Genomic DNA, 24,924 nt, shown 5'->3' with positions numbered 1-24,924 from the left:
GCAAAATTCAATAGCAAATCTGTTGGTAAGGGTCAATATTGTTATTTAGCAAAGGAGCAAAATTTAATTCTGTACTTGGATATCCTCTACTGGACTGAAATTTAATTAAATCAAAATAACTATCCACAAGGATCCATGAACAACAAATGGCCATAAAAAGCGGCATGACCAACTCTCCCTAGTCTCTACTCGTAAAGATTACGATGGCTAGGTGTTCAACTGGGCATCAGTGAAAGTTATGGCGCAAGCTAATACACGGCTTGCTAGAGAATTCCTAGAAGGGTGGCTTTCCGCTAACAATTCTGTAAACAAACATGTGGACCTTGGTCCTATTTAGGATTGAAGCCTGCTTCAAGCAGGCTTCAATTGTGAGAGTGCCCAAGAGCAAAATAAACTGTCTATATGGCCATTGCCCAGTGGCACTTACATCCACAGTGAAGTGTTTTGAGAGGCTGGTGGTGAAAAATATCAGCTCCTGCCTGAATGGCGACTTGGAACCGCTCCAATTCGCCTAATGATGCAACAGGCCTACAGGAGATGCTATCTCATTGGCTTATCACACAACTCTGGAACATCTGGACAGCAAAGATGCATACATCAGGATGCCCTTTATTGACTACAGCTCAGCATGTAATACCATCATCCCCTCAAAACTAATCAGTAAACTCCAAGACCAGGGCCTCAATACCCCCTTGTGCAATTGGATCCTGGATTTCCTCACTTGTAGACCCCAATCAGTTCTGACTGGCATAAACATCTCCTCCACAATCTCCATCAGCAATGGAGCACCACAGGGATGTATACATAGTCCCCTGTTCCACTCGCTTTACACCTACGACAGTGTGACTAAGTACAGCTTCAACACTAATTCAAATTTGCAATAAACACCACTGTTGTGGACTGTATCAGCAAACAGGAGGGAGATTGAAAACTAGTCTGAGTGATTTCATAACAACCTCTCAATGTCAATAAGACCAAGGAACTAACTGTAGACCACAGATCAGGGAAACCAGAGGACAATGAGCCAGTAACTGGAGGGAGTTAGTAACTTTAAATTCCTGGGTGTCACCATCTCAGATGACCTGTTCTGGACCCATCATATAAATATTGTTGTGAAGAAAGCACGACAGCACCTCTACTTCCTCAAGTCTGTGGAGGCACGTCTTCGAAAACCTGGGCAAACTACTATAGGTGTGTGGTGGAAAGTGCACTGATTAGCTGCGTTACATTCTGGTATGGGAACACCAATACCTTTGAGTGGAAAATCCTACAAAAGGTAGTGGATTCAGCCCATGTAAACCCTCCCAACCATTGAGCACATCTACGTGAAACATTGCCATAGAAAATAGCATCCATCAAAGATCCTCACCACTCAAGCCATGCTCTTTTCTCTCTGATGCCATCAAGTAGAAGGTACAAGAGCCTCAGGACTCGCGGCACCAGGTTCCAAGAACAGTTACAACCACTAAATCATCAGGCCGATGACACTACATTGATTGGCCTGATCTCAAACAGTAACGAGGTAGCCTACAGAGAAGTAGTCATCTCTCTGACAGTGGAGTCAAGAAAACAACCTCTCCCTCAATGTCACAAAAACAAAGGAGCTGGTTGTGGATTACAGGAGGAATGGAGATGGGCTAACCCCTATTGACATCGATGGATCAGGGATTGAGTGAGTAAACAGCTTTAAGCTCCCCAGCATCCACATCATCATGGACCTCACATGGTCTGTAAGGAAGTTTGGTATGGGCCTCCAAATCCCAAGAACTTTCTACAGGGGCACAATTGAGAGCATCTTGACTGGCTGCATCATTGCCTGGTATGGGAACTGTACCTCCCTTAATTGCAGGACACTGCAGAGAGTGGTGTGGACAGCCCTGCGCATCTGTAGTTGTGAACTTCCCATGATCCAGGAGATTTACAAGGACAGGTGTGTAAAAAGGGCCCGAAGGATCATTGGGGACCTGAGCCACCCCAACCACAATCTATTCCAGCTACTACCATCCAGGAAATGGTTCCATAGCATAAAAGCCAAGACCAACAGGCTCTGGGACAGCTTCTTTCACCAGGCCATCAAACTGATTAACTCACGCTAATTTTAGTGTATTTCTATGTTACATTGACTGTTCTATTTATTATAAATTACTATGACTGCATGTTGCAAATTTAGACAGAGACTTAACATAAAGATTTTTACTCATGTATCTGAAGGAAGTAAGAAATAAAGTCAATTCAATTCAACTCTTGAACAAAAGGGGATAACTACTCTCATTTAAGCACTTATATTGTTATTGCATGCTCGTTATTTTTTGTGATTTATTTATATCTGCAATTGCAGAGTTTGTTTGCAGGTTACAGTCATTGTTCTACAGATTTGCTAAGTATGCCCGCATAAAAAGAGTATCATTCATTTTATCTACTCATTTGGAGATTCTAGATTATACAAGTGGATTTTTTTTTAAACTGACACGGCCAGAACTCTGATCATTCACTGGGCCCCTCAATGAAAGATGTTATTTGTGGGATATTATAGCTTACCTATCAACATGAAGAACGCTCTTGCTGATTCGGGAACAGGCAGCTGCAACAATGGCCTCTTGCAGACCTGCAACAGAAAAATATTTAAAGGCATTGTGTAACCATTATACAGAGCATTGCTCGACTACTCTTCGACAGACTAAGGTTAGGACTATTCTACTGGAAAGAAAAATGTTTAACCTTAAAACTAAAACAAAAGGTGAACGTTGAACATATATTCTATGTTCAAATCCCTTTAAGTAGCAAGCGACTTGTTGTTAGCTGAATCAAAGGTTGTGATGAATCAGCATATAGAACGTAGACAGAAAATCCAGCTGAGATGCCACAACAACAACCTCTCAATGTCAGCAAGACCAAGAAGCTAATTATTGACTTTAGGGGGAGGAAACCAGAGGTCCATGAGCTAGTCCACATCAAGGAATCAGAAGTGGAGAGGGTCAGCAAATTTAAATTCCTCAGCGTTATCATTTCAGAGGATGTATCCTAGGCAAAGCACACAAGTGCAATCACAAAGAAAGCATGACAATGCCTCTACTTCCTTAGGGGGGTTTGCGAAGATTTGACATGACACCTAAAACTTTGACAAACTTCTATAAATGTTTGGTGGAGAGTATATTGACTAGTTGCATTACAGCCTGGTATGGTAATACCAATGCCTCTGAATGGAAAATCTGACAAAAAGTAGTGGACATTAGACAGTCCATCATAGATAAAGCGCTCCCCTATCATTGAGCACATCTACACAAAACGCTGTCAGAAGCGAGCAACATCCATCATCAGGAACCTCCACTACCCAAGTCAAGCTCTCTTCTCGCTGCTGCCAACAGCAAGGTGGTACAGGAGCTCCAGGTTTCACACCACCAGGTTCAGGGAACAGTTATTACCCCTCAACTCTCAGGCCCTTGAACCAGTGGAGATAACTTCATTAGCCCCATCACTGAAATGTTCTCAATATTTATTGCTTATTTATTATTTATTATTTTGTATTTGGACAGCTTGCTGTCTTTTACACATTGGCTGTCTGTCCGCTCTATTGGGTACATTCTGTCATTGATTCTATTGTGGTTATTGGATTTACTGAATATGCCCACAAGAAAACAAACCTCAGGGTTGAATATCTTGACATACAGCACATGCACTTAGATCATAAATTTTCTTTGAACTTTGAAAGCAGTGCAAAAGTAATCGGGGTTCAATGCTGACCTCCACTGCCCTCTGCCTGGAGTTTATACAGATTTTGACTTCAGATTCTCACTGGTGCTCTGATTTCCTCCCACATCCCAAAACTATGCCATTTGCCAGGTTCATTGACTGCTGTAAACTAGATCCAGCACAGCTGGATGGTAGGAGAATCCAGATGGAATTGATAGGAATGTCAGACATCAAGCTCTCGAAATATAAGCAAGGGAAATAAAATTTAGCATGAATTAAATGAGATGAATGGCCTTCTTTAGGTCACGGAGTACTGGGTTCTGCTGGCAAAGGGCCAGTATCATGTGAGGGGAAGCGCAAATGTAAGCTCCGAAGGGAGATAATAAGTGAACAGGACATAGATTGGGCAAGACTGAAGGAGCGGGATGTAGAAAGGCTGCAGAAAAGGGGGAATGCCAAGAAAGAATGTGATAAGGATGCAGCATAACCTGGCTTCCAAGAGCCTTGCATCACCTTGTTATTGCAAGACTCACGTCCTATCAAGACTGTTACAGGTGCTGAATGTGTAATATTCACTCCATGTTAAAAGAATTCATGCCCTGGCACTTTCTATTCCTTAGAAACAAAACTGAAGCAAGTCATTCGAGATTGCGAGCCATGTTGACAGGTTAAGTAAATGAATAAGGACATAGCTGATTAGTCAAATACAACGTCATTCACTGGGGCAGAGGAGGGAAGCCAAATTTTCTTTAAAATGGTGAGAGGGGCTGACAATGAGTGGGATCTGGTTGTCCTTGTACTAGAAACTGAGTTAATATGCATCAGGAAGGCAAATGGCACATTATCCATTATAAAATGTAGTTATATTTCATCTATCTGATCTCTCTCACCACAGAAGCAATAAACTTTGCACTGAACAATTCACTAGATTACTTCCCAAGATGAGTCACGCTCAGGAGATTAAGCAGGATGGGTCCATGTTTTAAGAGTTCAGAAGAATAAGAGGGTAACAAATGAAGTATACAGTATTTCCCCCTGGGTTTTTTTTTAAAAAAAAAAGTGTGGACTCAGTGTTAACTAGTGTCCAGGACCAACATCTCAAACAAAAGGATTATTCGGAACAGAGAGAAAAAATCTCTACCCAGAGGAAAACGAACCTGTGAAATTCTCTACCCAAGAATAGTAGGGTTTCAAAGTAAACTGAAAAATGAAGAGGTTTTCCCATAAAGAAAATTGTCTACTTCTCTTATTTTCTTTCTACATCAATGACTGCAACTCTAGTGATCCACCAGTAAAAATGATGAAGTTTACAAATGACACTACTGTCATTGGCCTAACCACCGGAGGCAACAAATCCAAGTACCACCAGGAAGTAAACAAGCTTGCATCCTGGTGCAACCACAAAAACTTGGAACTGAATGCCCTCAAAAACATGCACCTCAGGAGAAATGTGTCTCTGCTTCGCCCACTCAGCATTAGCAACTCTACAGTTAGCACCATTTCAAGATTCACCATATCATTATTTCGCAGGACCTCATGTGGGAGAAATGTCTCCTTCATCAACAAAAAGGCTTGGCAGAGGATGCACTTGCAGCAGTTGGTAAAATTTCATCCTCCTCAAAACATACTGGTGCAATTTTATACTGCTATCATAGAGAGCATCCTCATATCAACCACTGCTGTCTGGTATGGAGCAATATCTCTGACAACATACAGAAACTACAGTTACCTGTCAGGTCTGCAGAACAGTCCTTGACTGCAGTCTACCTTCACTGCAGGGCATGTATATGTCCAGAGCAAAGGAGGAAGCAGGAAAAAAAATATTGAGGACACAACCCACTCAGAAAACTGCCTTTTCTTAAAAGTTCCCTTACGAGAAAACATTCTACAGCTATTAAAACAAAAACTTCACATCTTAAATGATTCCCCCCCCCCCAAGATGGTTAATCTGATCAACCATTCTACTTAGCCCCCCTTTTATTACCCCCATCATTGCACTGCAAATACTTTAAACCACGTTTTTATATAATGTTGCTAACATTGTAAATAATGCTAGTATTTATTTATACACATTTTATTCCATATCTGTACTTTAACCTCCAACTTAATTTTTTTTTAAATATTCAATGGATTCATTGGGGCAGCTGCTTATTTGGGACAACTCTTAAAGAACAAAAACAAATCACAAAAATAGCCAGGGTTCCCTTTGATTATTTGGGAGAAAATGCTACTTAATTGGGGCAGGGGACTGTTGCTGAATATTTTCTAACTGGCATTAGTCATGTGCATATTGTTTGACCATTAGACACTCCTTTATACTTAGAGCAAATGTTTTTAAAAAGCACCAGTTATGTGTGCTTGTATTTAAAAAGTAGCGGATTTTTGCACTGATAGTGGCGAGAAATAGATAATGACAAAAAGGACTAACGAAGGGTCTCAGCCCGAAACATCGACTGTACCTCTTCCTAGAGATGCTGCCCGGCCTGCTGTGTTCACCAGCAACTTTTGTGTGTGTTGTACAAAAAGGATCTAATGCTTTCCCAGCATACATGACAAATGAACTCTTCTCGGGCTTCCAGCTGGGTACAGGTATTGATTATAATCGACGTATCGACGACAAACTCTGCCATCTTTTTCAGGGTTGTACAACAATTCTGAACTTTTCTGTTCGCTGCAGTTTTGAGCATTCAGTCATAGAGATGCCCAAAAAGACCAGGAGTGCAAATTAAACTATTTCATTACCTTAACAAGTTAGGAACTACAAAGAATTGGAAGGCATCAAGAATCATCTTAAATGTTTCTTTTGGTCCCCAGACACTCAGTGTTCACCTGTAGCTCCAAGCAGCTGTTTGCATGTGACAGAGGCCACACCCCGGCACACCACTTCGACAGGTGGGCTAAACCAAGTGAGGATAGTTGCCAGGTCTCATACCCCACTGAAATAGGAACATAACTGCCTGAACATACAAAGTTAGTTCCGGCAGACTGGGCAGATGAGATCTACAGTGAGATGCAACGGTCAGGAATGCGGTTCTACAATGCTATGTGGAGAGCAAAGTGCATCATGAGGCACAGAAGTAGTCAAGGTCACCCACTGCAACCAGGGAAGACCCGAGTTGTAACATCTACTCGTCCCACTGGACCTGGGCTTCCAAGGTTGATAGAGTGGAACTGACCCAGTGCAATTGCTTTTCCATTTTAAAGACACTCCCACACAGGTTTCCTGTTATCGGATACATTAAATAATCAGTGTGGTTTCAGTACCATGCTGTGATGCAGCATGTTAGGATGCTCTCTACTGCACAACTGTAGAAGGCTGAGAGTATTGACGTGCATGGCCCAAGTCTCAGCCTCCTCCGAAAGTAGAGTGTTGGTCAGCTTTCTTAATTGTGTAGGTGGTGTTCTGGGAGCATGAGAGATTGTGTGAATTGTGCACTCCTAAGGAGTAAAGGATATGAGTGGTGTGGTTTCTCGTGAAGTCAATAACCATCACTTTTGTCTTGTTGACATTAAGGACGTGGTAACTTGCCTGGCACCAGGCCTTGAGCTATTCCACCTCCTCTCTGTGAACCGGTGATGAGCCCCACCACTGTCATGTCATTGATAAACTTGACAATGTGATTACTTAGGTATTTGGTCACGCAGTTGTGTTTGAGCAGAATGTACAGCAGAGGGCTCAGCACTCAGTCCTGACACCACCCATGTTGAGGATGATGAGGAAGGAGGAACAATTGTTCATCCTGACTTTCAGGTCTGCTGGTTATGAACACCTCTCAGATTTAAAGGTTTTGAATTCAGGCTTTGATACTGTTCAAAAGGAATCACAGTTTAAAATTCAATTCGGAGATCAACACATGAATGCTTGTAATGCACCAAGATGTGGGAATGGAACTTGGCAATTCCAGCAAAGAATATGCACTTACTGTGTTTGCGGACACTGACACGCAGCTGCTATTGATTTTACATGTACTGAATTTTGTTTTCTAATTCTGCTGGAACAAATAGAAGCTAATTTTGCATTTGCCCAAACACATTAAAAGGCACCAGTACTACTTTACATACAGAAGCATTGAATTTCTCTTGCACCTGAAAGCAAAAAGCTCCTTTAATCCTTCATAATGCAAACAGCTCTCTGCCAGTCTTCAGACTGATTTGAATAAAAACTTCAATTTTACATTCTGAAATTTTACATGTGAAAACCCAGCTAGCAATATTTTTCCAAGATTGAAAAAATATGGAATAAACACATCAAATAAAGGAATGGAAGACAATAGGATCTAAAGGAATAGAAATGTCAAGTGCCATTAGTAGAGGGCTAAACATATTTTAAACCCATCTTTGGTCACAAGGTCCCTTTTATCTTTGATGACAATTACAATCCAAATGAATTACAATAACAGCTGAGTTTTATTGTATTTCACTTTTCTTTACAATGTTTATTTCAAATAGACTTGAATTAGTACGAGTTCAACAATAGGTCTTTTTAATTCACTGTAGCAACAAAGAATTCTGAAATATGCAATATTTTTATATAAAAATGCTTTGAGGTTTACTATGTTATTAAATACTGAAACAAATGTTCCCAAAAAGACTCTGTTAGGCTAAACAATATTTTTCAGTCTAATCTATGGACATCTTATTGACTCTATATTCAACATTGGTGGTTGCAGAGCAAAGAAAATAATTGCAAACAGAAAAAGAAAAATAAACCTATGTCCATTGGTACTGTCATTGGGGTGAGATTAACTTCTTTCAGTTTTAACAGATTCAAAAAATTATAATGTGCATCTCATGGGTTTCTTGACAACTGAGCTAGCCCCATTTGCCTGGGTTTGACCCATATCCTTCTGAACATTCCCAAGTCACGTACCTGTTCAAATGTCCTTTTTAACATTGAGTGAATCTGCCTCTACATACCCACCACATTGTATTGAAAAAGCTGACCCATAGAATTACTTGAAATCTTTCCCTACTCACCTTCAATCTGTACTCTCCAGTTTTAGCACCTCCATCCTGGGAAAAACATTATGCCCATGATTTTATGAACTTCCAGGGTCACTAGTCAGCCTTCTGCATACTATTGATAACAAGTTCTAGCCCATCCAGTCGGACCTTTTAACTCAAGCCTTCAAGAGAAGATCTCAGTTGTATATTGCATACATAGTTTAATAAATGACCAGGACCCCATGCAGTCTTGTACAATTATATTATGTCCTAACTCAATGCCCTGATCAATGTAATCAAACTTGTCAAACATCATCATCTACTTCACTTTCAGGGAACTATGTACCACAGGTCTCTGTTCTTCAATACTCTCCACACATTGCCATTTACTGTACAAATCCTGTTTTAATTTTCCAAAAAGCAGCACTTCTTAATTATCAGAGTTAAATTCCATCTTGCCATTCCTTAGCCCACTTTCCCAGTTGATCTACATTCTGTTTAATTTTAACCTTCTTCACTATCTCCAATTTTGGTATCAACATACTTACTAAACATGCCAACTACATTCTTATGCAAATTGCTAATATACTGTATATGACAAACAACAGTGGACCTAGGAGTGATCAATGCACCACATTATTGGTCACAGGCTTCACAATCACCAGGACAACCCTCCAATTCCTTCCACCAAGTTAATTGTATCAAATTAGCTAGGTCAATTTCCATGTTGCCCAACATTCTGGGGCAGGGCAGCCTTCCACTTGGAAACTTGTCAAAGGCCTTTCTGAAGTCCGCATAGACAACATCTACTACTCTACCTTCGTCAATAATCTTTAAAAAAAAACAACAATCTAACTTGGGAGGCAAGATTTCCCCAAGCACACAGCCATGTCCAATATTTGTAATTAGTCCTTGCAGTGATGCCACTGACCTGGCTGCTGTTATTGTCAAGTTCTAAGTTGCCACCCCAAGCTCAACAGCAAAGTGGTTCCCTTGCTTGAGGAATGAAGAACCACAGAAGACTCCTGCATTACCCACCTTCCCAACTTGGCAATCACTCACTCGCAAATTTCTACAGATGTACCAAGGGGAGCATTCTAGCTGGCTGCATCATCATCAGGTATTGGGGTGGAGGGTTATCTATCAAGGATCCTCATCACCCAGGACATTCCCTGTTCTCATTGCCACCATCACAAAGGAGGTACAGAAGCTTGAAGGCACACAACAATTCAGGAATAGCTTCTTCCCCTCTGCTTCAATATTCAATGATTACAGCTCAGCATTTAACACCATCACCCCCTTCAAGACCTGAGCCTCAATACAACCTTGTGTAATTGGATCCTGGATTTCCTCATTTGTAGATCCCAGTCAGTTTGGATTGGCTAAAACATCTCCTCCACAATCTCTATCAGTACAGGAATACCACAGGAATGTGTACTTAGCCACACAGTCATAGGTGTAAAGTGAATGGAGCAGGGGCTAAGTACAGCTCCAACACCATACGCATACAGGAGGGAGATTGAAAACTTGGCTGAGTGGTGTAATAACAACCACCTCTCACTCGACTGTAGACTTCAGGAGAGGGGAAACCAGAGGTCAATGAGCCAGTAAATCAGATGATCAGAGCTGGAGAGAGACAGTAACTTTAAATTCCTGGGTGTCACTGTCTCAGAGGACCTGTCCTGGACCCATCATATAAAGATAATTGTGAGTAAAGCATGACAGCACCTCCACTTCTTCAGGAGTCTGCGAAGATGCGACATGTCATCTAAAATCTTGGCAAACTTCTATAGATATGAGGTGAAAAGTGTGTTGACTGGCTGCGTTACAACCTGGTATAGGACCATCAATGCCTTTGAGTGGAAAATCCTACAAGGTAGTGAATTCAACCCAGTATATCGCGGGTAAAACCTTCGCAACTATTGAGCACATCTGCATGAAACATTGCCATAGAAAAGCAGTATCCAAAGATCCACAACTCCCAGGTCATGTTCTTTTTTCGCTGATGCCATCAAGTACAAGTGCCCCTGGACTCACGTAACCAAGTTCAAGAAAAATTTCATGCTCATTTTTATTTATATTTGCATTTGCACAGTTTACAGTTTAGCTACTGTTCTATACATTTGCTAAGTATACCCACATGTGATGACATGTACGTACTCTGATAATAAATTTTACTTTGAACTTTGACAAAGACCAGTATGTCAATAACCTTCTTCACAACCCCATACACTTTCAGGAAACAAGGTGCTTGTCCCATGTCCTTGTTCTAAACACTCCCCACAATACAACTACTACTGCAAAAGCCCTACCTTAATTTGTATTCCCAAAATGCAACACCTTGCACCCATCTGAATTAAAATCTATTTGCCATTCCTCAGTGCACTTATCCAGCTAACCAAGATCCTTCTAACTTCTAATAACCATCTTCACTGTATGACACCTAGTGTCATCGTCAAACTTAACTGTACCTTACACATTTTCATCTGAATTATTGATAGATATAGCCCTTAATGGCCAATAATGGCCCTTAGCACTAACCTCTGGGGATTATTACTAATTATGGACCTTCAATAAGAAAAACATCCTTCCAACATCATCAACTCCTAGCACAGTCCAACTTTCCTGAACAGCTAGCGTGATCCCACGTGTTCCAACTTTCCTGAGAAGCCTACCACATGTACTTATTGTCTGTTACATCACTGGTGTTTAGGGCAGCAAAGGCTCTCCATTTGTTTACCCCTGGCCATCTTCTCTATTGTGCTCCAGACATGGTTCAGATTCCTCTTCTCTGCCTGTGTGGTACAGTGCCAAGTTGTCTTTGGTCTCCTACATTTCCTCCGCCCTTCAGGGGTCCAATGAAAAGCTGTCTTGATGATGGAACTGGTCTCCTTTCTCATCGTGTGCCCAATCTCTCTCCAGCATTTCTTCTGGTGATTGTGGCCATGTCCTCTTGATGACACTGAAGGAGTAGGGCATTATTGGAGATCTTCCTTGGCCAGAAAATACAGAGGCTCTTCTGGAGGCTCGTGGTGTGGAACAAAGACAGCTTGGCAAGGTCATGATCACGTACCAGTATTTTGACCCGTACAAGACTGTGGATAGAACACAGCTCTGGTACAGCTTCACCTTGGTATGAACGCTGTACTTGGTTGATGCCCATACGTTAGTCATTGATCTGAAGACACTTCTAGTCTTGTCAAGTCTGCACTGGATGTCGTCCTTGGTTCTACCATGACGCTGCCCAAGTAGGTGAATCTGCAGTGTTGGGCAAGTCGATGCCATATACCTTGATGGGAAGAGGAGACTCTACACTGAGGGTCATGGTCTCAGTCTTTCTCTGGCTGACTGACCAATCTGTCCACCAAAGGTACACAGGTGCTGAGTTTTCTCTTGTACATGGTGAAGATGTGACAGTAATGCAAGGTCACCCACAAAGTCAAAGTTTTCTGAAGTAGAGAATAGAGTCCACCTAATAACTCTGTTTATCTTTCATTATTTCCTTCATAACCCAGTCAACCACAATGTTAAACAATATCGCCGACATCACTGTAGTTTCAAACATTCAGGCTCGAAGATGCCAGAAACAGCAGGGAGTGAAAATGAAACAATTTTACCACTTAAGTTAGGAATTATGAATAATTTAAAGGTGTTGACAATCTTGAATGTTACAATTGCATTGTATGAAGACAGTTCATTTCTGCACTCGGTGTCTGCATTGATTTTGTTCATTTACAGTCAAAAGAACATGGAAGATGAATTCCTCTGCCAATAACTATTATGACCTACAGTTTTATCGCACTGCAAGAGGTATTGGTAGTGTTCCAATTTGTTCTGTATTTCATTTAAGTACATAATTTGCTACTCAGTGAAAAAGGTAGTTTGTCTATTTTTATACCATTATTTCCATGAAACCATCTTATTGGGGCAACCAATTAACTGAGCCAAAATGTACTGGTCCTAATTAACCAGAATCCACTGTATATCCAAATTACATGATTACTTTTAACTTTTTCTACCATACTTTATTAGAATCATTACTATATAGATTGACTAATACAGTTGAACTACCCAAATTCCATCCTGGTACAACATTCTAAACAATGCAACACCACCATCAACCAAGTGCTTTGGCTGCAAACTTTAATTGGCAAATATATTCAATTCTATAAAGTTGCCTATCCTGTTTATGGTTAAAATTTTCTCAAGTCATTGAAGATACAACAGATCAGATGTGCTCCTTTCTCTGTCATGTGTAAAATGTAGATAAACGGTGAACTCCATTTCAAAATTTATATTGGGATAATCAGGATAACAACATGTACGAGTCTGTATCACGGCATTCCATCCTGCCACTTTTTTTTTTATTTGGAGTTTGCTCATTGGTTGTTTGGCCATCCTGTTGGGCATGGTCTTTCACAGTGTCTATTGTGCTTCTTGGGTTTATTGTGTATGCCCACAAGAAAATAAATCTCAGGATTGTATATTCCCGCCACTATTGACAAGGAACTTTGTATGTTCTTCCTATGACCGCGTGGGTTTCCTGCGGGTGCTCTGGTTTCCTCCCAGTCCAAAGCCTCACCGATTGGAAGATTAAATGGTCATTGTAAATTGTCCTGTGATTAGGCTGGAATGAAATCAGAGGACTGCTAGGCAGCACGGCTCAAATGGTCAGAAGGGCCTATTCTGCGCTCAATCTCAATAAATAATATGATGCCCTGTGTACATTGATAATAAATTTACTTTGAACTTTAACATAAACAGTTCTGTTACTGTTAAACTAAGTGTGATATTCAAGATACGATACAATTTAAAAGTTTAACATTACAATTTCCCCTTAAGCTACAGTAAAAATCTGGTTTCTTTTTAAAAATACACTAAATACCAACAGTAAATTCTTTTTAAAAATTGCTTGTATAAAAAGGCTTCAGAAGCAAGCCTAACTATACATCTTTAGGTCTTCCATTGATGAATGCTGCTTTTGGGTCCTTAAAATGTTTTGTTAAATTCTATTCACAGAGAATCGTATTTCCACAGTTCTCTTCCCCCGAATACAGAAACACAATCCATAAAGTCATTTCCATTATGCAAGTGTAAATGTCCAAAATATTAAAAACTTCAAAAACCACTTTTTTGACATTTCTAACAAAATGTTAACCTCAACATATTCATTCTTAATTGTTTTACTGAAAACATTCAACTAAAACACTCTGTTGGTCTGGCTATTTAAATATACTGTATATGTGCAAAACACGAGGCAAACTTTAACAGGAATGACTTCATATGTTTTTGCTCACTGTTCTAATCACCCAAAACTAGAAATCCCTCAATCAAATTTTAAAACCTCGCGTTTCAATATTAAGATGAAGAAAGGTTCTAGAACTGAACATTCAAATTGGGATTAAAGGAGGAGGACCAGGCGTACTTCTGACAAAGTCAGTTGCAAAGTTATAGGGTGGATAAGAACATATGCAAACTGGCTTTGGTGATAATTCACAAACCTCATTCATATTTAAACACCAAACATGAAAAATACAGTTAAGGATACATTAAAGTGAGATTTTCTGCTAAATTAGGACAATATTCTTAATGGTGTAATACAGATTTAATCTCATCAAATATGTATAGTCAGCAAAATTTGCCCACACAAGTGCAATAGTATTTTTTAAAAACCTACCATCTGACAGATTAAACAAATAATGCAAATATTACCCACAAAGGTCTTAATGATTTTGCTCTTGGATTTTTAAGAACATGGTTGACAGACTAAAAAGTATACTGTAACACGAAATCTTAAAAGTTAAAACTGACACAATACCTCTGAAAAAAAAATTCAGAATTGTGACTTCAGCATTTTGTTGATGAGTAACATTTATCGCAAAACATTTTATTAACTTAACTGTAAATTTGCAATAAACATGACCTACAGGCTATAGAATCATGAAAATGGCCCAAAATATCAACTTACACTTAACAGAATACCAAGCAGAAAAAGCTCATGCAGAAGTGATTTACTGCTAAACAATCCTCAGCTTGATCCAAGTCACAATACACTCACAAACAGCTGGAGTGATACCTGTAAATGCAACTAAAAACTGAACACTGCCTTACTAAGATATAGTATTTGCTTTAAGTAAAATTCAGGGTACTGCTGGGTATAACTGCCCTTTTCAAATAATACAAACTTGTCACACTTCATAATTTAATCACTGCTAGAGGTCCACCTCCTGAAAAGCAACCTGTCAGCACCTTGGCAGGCATAAAGATACAAAGTCATTGTCTGAAGGGCAGTGCAGCAATCCTGTGGTCCTGATCAATGCCTCTTCAAAGTAAGTGGATTCTGATTAATTGGGCCAGCCACTTTTTTTCTGGGACAACTCTCAAAGAACAAAATCTAATCCAGATTAGCTGGGATGCCCTTCATTTATTTGGGATACTATGCCACTTAATTGGGACAGGAGACTTAAGTTTTTAACTACTGTCAGACGTGTGCACTTACGTGGACATTAGACACTACATCATGCTTACAGCGAACATTTTTTTTTTAAGTAGCGTCAGTTGCATGCATTTGTGTTATGTTATCTATTTGGACTGATGGACGCCGATTCAAAAAAAAAAGCAGTGATTTTTGATCATTTTATCTTGACTTTTAAAAATTTCAAACCCTTGACAAGGTGCCACAAAATGATTTGCTACTAGGTGAAAAAATTACCCAATTGGACTAAATTAAAAACTATTCTAACACCACTTATTTATTGTTGGATTATGACACTATTTCACGCAGGAAGGCAATGATGGCAGCCCATTATCTGCACTAGGCGTCCGCACTGATTGTTGTTCATTTACAGTCAAAAGAAAACCACACCAGGCACAGGATGCATTCCTCTGTCACTATCCATTAGAAACTAATAGTACTGTATGTAAGGCTATAGACAAACCCTGCTCCTTAGTGTCTAGAGAAACCCCGCAACCAGCCAACTACGTAAGCCAGTTTATGTGGAGGCTGCGTAAATGCCCAGTTCACAGATCAAACAGAACACCCTAAGTGGTTAAATACGTACACTTTATAAATCTTACTGCGAATATCGGTTAACAAAGAATACACTCTAAAAGAATAAAACAAAGAAAGGCGCCAAAGTTCGAATACAGTTTTAAAAGTCAGTGCACTTCAGGTTTTGTTGGAGCTCAATATCCCGCAGAACCTCGACCCTCTGCCTCCGACGACCCGCACGGGACCACTCCTCGGGTGGCCGACCAGAGCGCCTCCGAATGCGACCTTCCTCCGTCTTCTCCGCCCGAAAAACCCACCAAACCACACTGTCCCCAGCCATATGAGACAAAATATCACCTACAAAAAGAATATCATTGACACTCATTGGTTTGTTCCCCTCCTTATCAATAATATAACCTAAACAAGCAGGGAGAGAGAGAACTCCTTACATCGCATTTGTTATTACAGAAAAGCCATTTTAGACACCTCAGCAGCCAGTGTAACCAAGACCCAGTTACACTCTTCCCCCCACCAAATAAAGTAATGTCCTCATGACATTAAAGCAGTTCATCACTCCTCCTTGCAAAACACAAAACCCAACCCAGGTGCATAAAGCAGTGACATAACTTCCCAGGACGGTAGAGATCACACCCTGTTCTCCTCACGCTACATAGGTCACCCTCTCTGGGGAGGTTCCTGCTTCTCTGAGACCTCTGTACCCCCTCTGGCGACCCTTCTGGCTGAGACACCACTGGAGACACCCCAGATCTCCCTGTCGAACCCTCACTCGCTCCCTCACTGGGACCCCTCAGCAACTCGGAGCCCTCTGTCTCTGGTTCTAGTTCCACCCTCTCTCCTTCCAAGGCCGGCTGTATCCCAGGCTGCCCCCCAACGCTCTCCCTCCTCTCACTTAACTCAGTGGGGGAAGGGTCAGGAGCCTCTTCTTCCGGTACCGAACGGAAGCAGGTACCACACATCCGAATCATCATCTTCCAAATGAGTATACTTCTTCGGGGCCGGGCACAGTTCAGCCTTCCCCGAAGTGGGTTCTCTTGTCACCCTGTGGCTCCGTAAGATCCTTGTACGAGGCACAGGCTCCACATCGGGCGCTGGGTCCACCTGCACCTCCTGTCCTGGGGCAACAGATGGTTGCGATGAAGAACCTTGACAAGCCCATTCCCATTCTCTGGTCTCACCCAGTAAACAGGTAGGTTCTGCATCTGGCTCTCTACCACATGGGGGTGGCCGCCCAGCGATCCACCAATTTGTGTTTACCAGGTAGTCCTACATCCGTATAAGGACCCGGCCTCCCGGCATAAGTTGGGTGAACTTCACTTTCTGATCATACCTCCTCGTATTCCTTTGATTCTGCTTGGTGGCCGCTGCCTCAGCCAACTTGTATGCCCTTTTCAACTTCCTCCTCATATCAGACACATACTTCAGATAGGGCTTCGAAGGTTATTCACTTGCTTCAGTCCCAAAACAAAGGTCAATGGGCAGCCTTGCTTCCTGCCCGAACATCAGATAATAAGGCGAGTACCCTGTAGCATCATTGCGGGTACAGTTGTAACAGTGAACCAAATGTCTGATGTGCTGACTCCACTTAATCTTCTGACTGATCTCCAGAGTCCCAAGCATGTCCAGCAGGGTCTGGTTAAACCTCTTGGGCTGAGAATCACCCTGTGGGCAGTAGGGTGTGGTCCTGGATTTCTCCACACCAAGCATATCCAGTAATTCATGGATAAGCCTGCTCTCGAAGACCCATCCCTGATCACTATGCATCTACTTCGGGAGGCCATAATGAAGAAAATACCTTTCCCATAACACCTTCACCACTGTAGTCGCTTTTTGGTCCTTAGTGGGAAACTCCTGAGCATACCTAGTGTAGTGATCTGTGATGACCAAGACATTCGTGGTGTTGCTAGTGTCTGGCTCAATAAACAGGAAACCCATGCACACCAGGTCCATGGGTCCTGCACTCTGCAAGAGGGACAAAGGAGCTGCCTGCGCAGGCAGGGTCTTCCTCCAGATGCAGCGACTGCATGTCTTACAGTATTCTTCAACCTCCCCCCTCATCCGGGGTCAGTAAAACCGGTCCTTGAGTGATCCGTAGGTCTTTTCACCCCCAAATGCCCCGAATCATCATGTAGTGATTTGAGCGGTCTTCCGATACTTCTCAGGCAGGGCCAGCTGGCAACACGGGGGGCGACTTGACCTGGTATAAGATTTGGTTCCTCAGCTTCAACCAAGGCCACTCCTTCAGTAGTAAAGACACTGAGGCGCGTTTCGTCTTCTCCGCTTGAGCCATATCTCCCTTTCTAACCGCGTACCAGATAGTGCCAATGCCCGGGTCATCTCGCTGAGCCGCCCCCACTTCCTTGGGGCTCAACTCCGGCAACTGCTTGTTTTTCAGAGCAGTCAAATTACAGTAAACAGTGGGTAGCGCGTCATCATCAACCCTCAATTGATCCACTGCCTGACCCTGGCTTTAGTGTCGCTCGCAAATTGACACATACTGATTGCCAGAAGTCTTAGTACACATTGGCACCAAGAACAGGACCTCCAAGGTAGTAATGTCTGGATTGCTGCCCGTGACACATGCCAGTGAAGGCAAGAATAGGTTGATTTGGTAGGTAAATGTGCGGCTGAGGAATTGGTGCAGGGGTTCAGATTTATGGATCATTGGGATCTCTTCTGAGGAAGGCATGATCTGTACAAAAGGGACAGGTTACACCTGAACCTGAAGTCGTCCAATATCCTTGCGGGCAGGAGAGTTTAAACTAATTTGGCAGCGGGATGGGAACCGGAGAGATAGTGCTGAGGATGAGGTAGCTTGTTTACAAACAGAGGCGATGCTTAGTAAGACATCTGGCAAGGAGAGGCTGATAGGGCAAAAGTGCAGTCAGCAGGATGAGTTGCAATGTAAAAGGCAGACAAAATTTGACAAAGATAAGTAAAGGACTGAAGGTGTTATATTTGAATACACTCAGTATACGGAATAATGTAGATGAACTTGTAGCACAGTTACAGATTGGCATGCATGATATTGTACGCATCACTCAATCATGGCTAAAAGATTATACAGTGTCTAAAAAAGTATTCACCCCACTTGGAAATTTACATGTTGTAGTTTTACATCATTGAATCACAGTAGATTTAATTTGGCTTTTTTGACACTGATCAACAGAGAAGGACTCTTCTGTGTCTAAGTGAAAACAGATCTCTACAAAGTGACCCAAATTAATTACAAATCTAAAACAATATAAATGATTGCACAAGTACAGGTGTTCCCTTGCTTTTCGAACATTCGCTTTACGAAACCTCACTGTTACGAACGACCTACATTAGTACCCTGTTTTTGCTTTCAGAAGGTGTTTTCACTGTTACAAAAAAAAAAGCAGCGCGCGATAAAAAAAATTCAGCATGCGAAAAAAATCAGCGCGCGCCCCGAGCAGCCACTCTCCTCCGGATTCAGAATGGCATTGCTTTAACACGTGCCTGTGAGCAGCCACTTGCAAGATGAGTTCTGAGGTATTGGAAAAGCCTGAAAGAGCTCGTAAGCGTAAAACTAGACATAATTAAGTGTTTCGATCGTGGTGAACGAAGTAAGGAGTAAGTGAGTTTGGCTTGTGGAAGCTGACGAAGATGATGTTGAAGAGGTTTTGGCATCCCATGACCAAGAACTGATAGATGAAGAGTTGATGCAATTGGAAGAGGAAAGGATAACAATCGAAACCAAATGCAGTAGCGAAATAAACATGAAGCAACTGAGTAAGATTTTCGCTGCAATGATAAGTACGACTTTAATTTTGAAAGGGTACGTAGGTTTAGGAGATATTTGCAGCATGGTTTGAGTCCTTACAAAGGGGTGATAGAAAAAATGCACAAGGCTCAGCAGTCAAGCAAGCCTTCCACATCAGCCACAGCAGACAACGAACCTCGACCTTCGACATCGAGGCAGGCAGTCATAGGAGAAGATGAGCTGCCTGCTCTAACGGAAAGAGGACAAGATGACACCCCAGTGTCCCACCACCCCAACCCCGCGGACAAAGCAGTAGTAGCCGGGAGGCACACAGAACATCTTTAAGAAGTAAACATGCTAATTAATTAGGTGCCGCCGACACGTAATTGTCGGCCCAGATCAAAGGCGATGCAATTGGCACTGATCTGGACTGACAATTACGTGCCGGGCAGCACCTAATTCATTAGCATGTTTGTTTCGGTTTTTTTCTTAAAGATGTGCTGGATGCCTCCCGGCTACCGTTGGACCCCTGCATGCTTTGCTGTTCGGTATCTGTCGGCGGCCTGGAGGGTGGGGGCCACTGCACCAGCCAACCTGCGACGACTCAGTCTAACACACCATCATCAGTGTGCTCAGTGCTATCCCAATTCCGGTAAGTGATACCACACAGTACATACATTATTTCTCCTTTATACGGGCTGTGTAATTTTAAGTGTTGTTTGGTATGATTTGGCAGCTTCATAGCTTATAAGGTTACTGGAGAGTGCTTGCGCCATGTTTTTGCCAACAGCACTTGTGTGAGATTTTCGCTACCGAGAACAGTTATATAGGTAGTGTATATATCACATCATTCCTGCTTTTACTATGTGCTACTGTTATTTTAGGTTTTGTGTTACTTGGCATGATTTGGTAGGTTATTTTTGAGTCTGCGAACGCTCACAAAATTTTCCCATATAAATAAATGGTAATTGCTTCTTCGCTTTACGACATTTCAGCTTACGAACCATTTCATAGGAATGCTCTACCTTCGGATGGCGGGGGAAACCTGTATTCACCCCACGTTAAAATGACACACCAAAACATCATTGTTGTAACCAATTGGTTTTAGAAGTCATGTAATTAGTTAAATTGAGATCACCATGTGCAGTCAAGATATTTCATTTGATTGTTGTAAAAAATACACCTGTATCTGGAAGTATCCTGGCAAAAACTACATGATTAAAACAAAAGAACACTTCAAGCAACTCTGAAAAAATTACTGAAAAGCTCAAATCAGGAGAAGGATACAAGAAAATTTCCAAGTTACTGAATAGCCCTTGGAATACAGTTAAGTCAATCATTAAGAAATGGAAAGAAAATGGGACAGCTGTAAATCCGCCTTGAGCAGGTCATCCTCAAAAACTGAGTGACTGTGCAAGAAAGGGACTAGTAAGGGAGGCGACCAAGGGACCCATGACAACTTTGGACGAGTTACAAGCTTCAGTGGATGAGATGAAAGAGATCGCGCACACAACTGTGGCCCAGGTGCTTCACCAGTTGCAGCTTTACGGGAGAGTGGCAAAGAGAAAGCCAGCTGAAAATAGCTCACATGAAATCTTGGCTAGAGTTTGCCAGAAGGCATGTGGGAGACTGAAGTCAGCCAGGAGGAGGTTCCGTTGTCTGATGAAACCAAAATTGGGCTTTTTAACCATCAGACTAAACCCTATGTTAGGCATATGTAAACACCAATCATCAAAAACATACCATCCTTACCATGAAGCATGGTGGTGGCTACATCATGCTGTGGGGATGCTTCACTGCAGCAGGCCCTGGAAGGCTTGTGAAGATAGAATGGGTAAAATGAATGCAGCAAAATACAGAGAAATCCTGGAGGAAAACCTGATGCAATCTGCAGGAGAACTGCAACTGGGAAGATGATTTGTTTTCCAGCCAGTGAATGGGCCCAAGCATAAAGCCAAAGCTTCACAGGAATGGCTTAAAAACAAAGTTAGTGTCCTGGAGTGGCCAAGTCAGTGTCTAGACCCCAACCCAATTGAGAATTTGTGGCTGGACTTGAAAAGGGCTTTTCATTCACAATCCCCATGCAATCTGACAGAGTTTGGGCAGTTTTGTAAAGAAGAATGTGGAAAAATTGCAGTGTCTAGATGTGCAAAGCTGACAGAGACCTCTCCATACAGACTCAAGGCTGTAGTTGCTGTCAAAGGTGCACCTACTAAATACTGACTTGAAGGGGGTGAATACTTATACAATCAATTATTTTGTGTTTTATATTTGTAATTAATTTAGATCACTTTGTAGAGATGTCTTCACTTTGACATGAGAGCTTTTTTCTGTTGATCAATATCAAAAAGGCCAAATTAAATCCACTGTGATTCAATGTTGTAAAACAATAAAACATGAAAACTTCCAAGAGGGGTGAATACCTCTGGCACTGTTGCTAGGAGCTTAACGTCCAAGGACATACATTGTATCAAAAGGTCAGGCAGAAAGGCAGAGGGGATGGCGTGGCTCCGATAGTTTAAAAAAAATTAAATCATTAGAAAGTGGTGACACAGGGTCAGAAGGTGTTGAATCATTATGGATAGAATTAAGAAACTCCAAGAGTAAAAAGACCCTGATGGAAATTGTATACAGACCCCCAAACAGCATTAAAGATATGTTCCACAAATTACAACAGGAGGTAGAAGTGCACACCAAAAGGGCAATGTTACAATAGTTATGGGGACTTTCAATACCCAGGTAAATTGGGAAAGTTAGGCTGATGTTGGAGCACAAGGAGGGAAATTTCAAATTCCAATGAGATGGCTTTTTAGAGATGCACATGGTTAAGACCACAAGGGGATCAGCAATTCTTGGTTGAGTGCTGTGCAATGAACCGGAATTGATTAGGGAGCTTAAGTAAAGGAATCCCAAGAAGACAAGTGATCACAAGATAGAATTCACCCTGCAATTTGAGTCATGAGAGAGGAGTTGGCCAGAATTGATTGGAAAAGAACACTGGGAGGGATGCCATCAAAGCACCAATGGCTAGAATTTTTGGAAGCAGTTCAGAAGGCACAGGATCCATTCATCCCAAAAGGAAGACGTATTCAAAAGGCAAGATGACGTTACTGTGGCTAACAAGTCAAAGCCAGCATAAAAGCCAAAGAGAGAACATATAGTAGTGCAAAAATGAGTGGGAGGTGACAGTATTGGGCAATTTTTAAAACCAACAGAAGGCAATTAGAAAGTCATTAAAAAGGTATGGATGGAATACAAAAGTAAGCTAGCCAATAATATTGAAGAGAATACCAAAAGTTTCTTCCGAGATGTAAAGTGTTAAAGAGAGGCAAGAGTCGATATTGGACTGCAGGAAAACAATGCTGTAGAGGAAGTAATGGGGTGACAAGGAAATGGTAGATGAACTGAATAAGAATTTTTCATTGCCTTCACAGCGGAAGACATGAGCAGTATGGTGGAAGTTCCAGGTTTCAGGGGTCATGAAGTGTGTGAAGTTACCATTACTAGGTAGACGGTTCTTGGGGAACTGAAAGGTCTGAAGGTAAATAAAATCACTTAGACCGGATGGTGTACACCCCAGGGTTCTGAAAGAGTAGCTGAAGAGATTGCAGAGGCATTAGTCATGGTCTTTCAAGAATCACTAGATCCTGGAATGGTTCTAGAAGACTGGAAAATTGCAAATGTCACTCTACTCTTTAAGAATGAAGAGAGGCAGAAGAACTATAGGCCAGTTAGTCTGACCTCAGTGGCTGGGAAGATGTTGGAGTCGATTGTTAAGGATGAGGTATCAGGGTACTTGGAGGCACATGGTAAAGTAGGCCATAGTCAGCACAGTTTCATTCAAGGGAAAATCTTGCCTGACAAATCTGCTGGAATTCTTTGAAGAAGTAACAAGCAGGATAGAAAAGGAGAATCGGTTGATGTTGTGTACATGGATTTTCAGAAGGCCTTTGATAAGGTGCCACACATGAACCTGCTAAAAGCCAGTGATATTGCGGGAAAGCTTCTGGCATGGATAAGGCAGTGGCTGATCGGCAGAAGACAAACAGAAGGAATAAAAGGAGCCTTTCTGGTTGGCTGCTGATGACTAGTGGTGTCCCACGGCGGTGTGTGTTGGAACCACTTCTTTATATGTTGTGTGTCAATGATTTCGACAACGGAATTGATGGCTTTGTTGCAAAGTTTGCAGACTATACAAGTTGGAGGCACAGGTAGTTTTGAGGAAGTGGAGTGGCAAGTAGACAGATTAGGAGAATAAGCGAAGTGGCAGATGGAATACAGTGTTGGGAAGTCTATAGTTATGCATTTTGGTAGAAGAAATAAAAGGGTTGACCATTTTCTCAGTGGAGAGAAAATATAACAAACTAGGAACAAAAGGACTAGGGAGTCCTTGTGCAGGATTCCCAAAGGTTAATTTGCAGGTTGAGTCTGTGGTGAGGAAGGCAAATGCAATGTTAGCATTCATTTCAAGAGGACTAGAATATAAAAATGAGGATGTAGCGTTGAGGCTTTATAAAGCACTGGTGAAGCCTCACGGAGTATTGACAGTAGTTATGGGCCCCTTATCTGAGAAAGGACATTCTGAAACTGGAGAGGGTTCAAATGACATGCACGAAAATTATTCCAGGACTGAACAGCTTATCATAAAAAGTGCTTTTGATGGCTCTGGGACTGCATTCACCAGAATTCAGAAAAATGAGGGGTGACCAAATTGAAACCAATTAAATGCCTTGATAGAGTGGATATGGAGAGGATGTTTCCCATGGTGGGAAGAGTCTAAGACCAGAGAATACAACCTCAAAATAGAGGGGCATCCTTTTTGAACAGAGATAAGGAGGAATTTCTTCAGCCAGAGTGGTAAACCTGTGGAATTTGTTGCTACAGGCAGCTGTGGAGGCCAAGTCTTCGTGTATATTTAAAGCAGAGGTTGATACATTCTTGATTGGTCAGGGCATGAAGGGATATGGAGGTGGGAGAAAGCAGGAGATTGGGGCCAAGATAAAAGATGGATCAGCTATGATGAAATGGCAGAGTAGACTTGGACCAAATGGTCTAATTCTGCTCCTGTGTCTTATGGTCTTATTATTGAACATTATCCCTTCAGCCTCAGCACACTTCAGACTTAAAAAGATATACATTTTATTTTACTGACATACAGTGCAGAATCGGGTCTTCGAGCCACGCCGCTCAACAATCCAATTTAATCCTAGCCTAATCATGGGACAATTTACAATGACCAATTAACCTACCAACCAGTTGTCATTGGACACTTGGAGGAAACCACAGCATCCGGAGGAAACACACACAGTCACATGGAGAAAGTACAAACCTTACAAGCAGCAGCTGGAGTTAAACCCAGGTCACCTGTACTTTGAAGCACTGTGCCACCCAAGATGTTACACTATATTATTTTAATTTTTTTTTCAGTGAATCCAGCCAGCTTAAAGGAGGCATAGTAAACATCACCCAATAATCCAGATACCAACCCATCAGGATTTCTGAAAAGTCAGATAGCAGATTGTGGTAATTTTACTTCAATTGGCTCTCATACTTGCAT

The 24,924-nt window shown here is 41.7% G+C and overlaps 1 protein-coding gene across 2 annotated transcripts in view; it reads right to left on the bottom strand.

Annotated features, from left to right (window-relative positions):
- The window catches only part of chm (CHM Rab escort protein), a 122,681-nt gene that overhangs the window by 89,858 nt on the left and 7,899 nt on the right, over positions 1 to 24,924 (bottom strand). For both annotated transcript variants that reach the window (XM_072270533.1, XM_072270534.1), the window contains exon 2: positions 2,539 to 2,605. In XM_072270533.1, the coding sequence (XP_072126634.1) occupies positions 2,539 to 2,605 (67 nt within the window). The remainder of the gene's footprint in view (positions 1 to 2,538; positions 2,606 to 24,924) is intronic.

Source organism: Mobula birostris, chromosome 10, assembly GCF_030028105.1.
Source record: "Mobula birostris isolate sMobBir1 chromosome 10, sMobBir1.hap1, whole genome shotgun sequence".
Taxonomy (NCBI): Eukaryota; Metazoa; Chordata; class Chondrichthyes; order Myliobatiformes; family Myliobatidae; genus Mobula; species Mobula birostris.
This window is presented reverse-complemented; position numbering and strand designations above follow the sequence as displayed.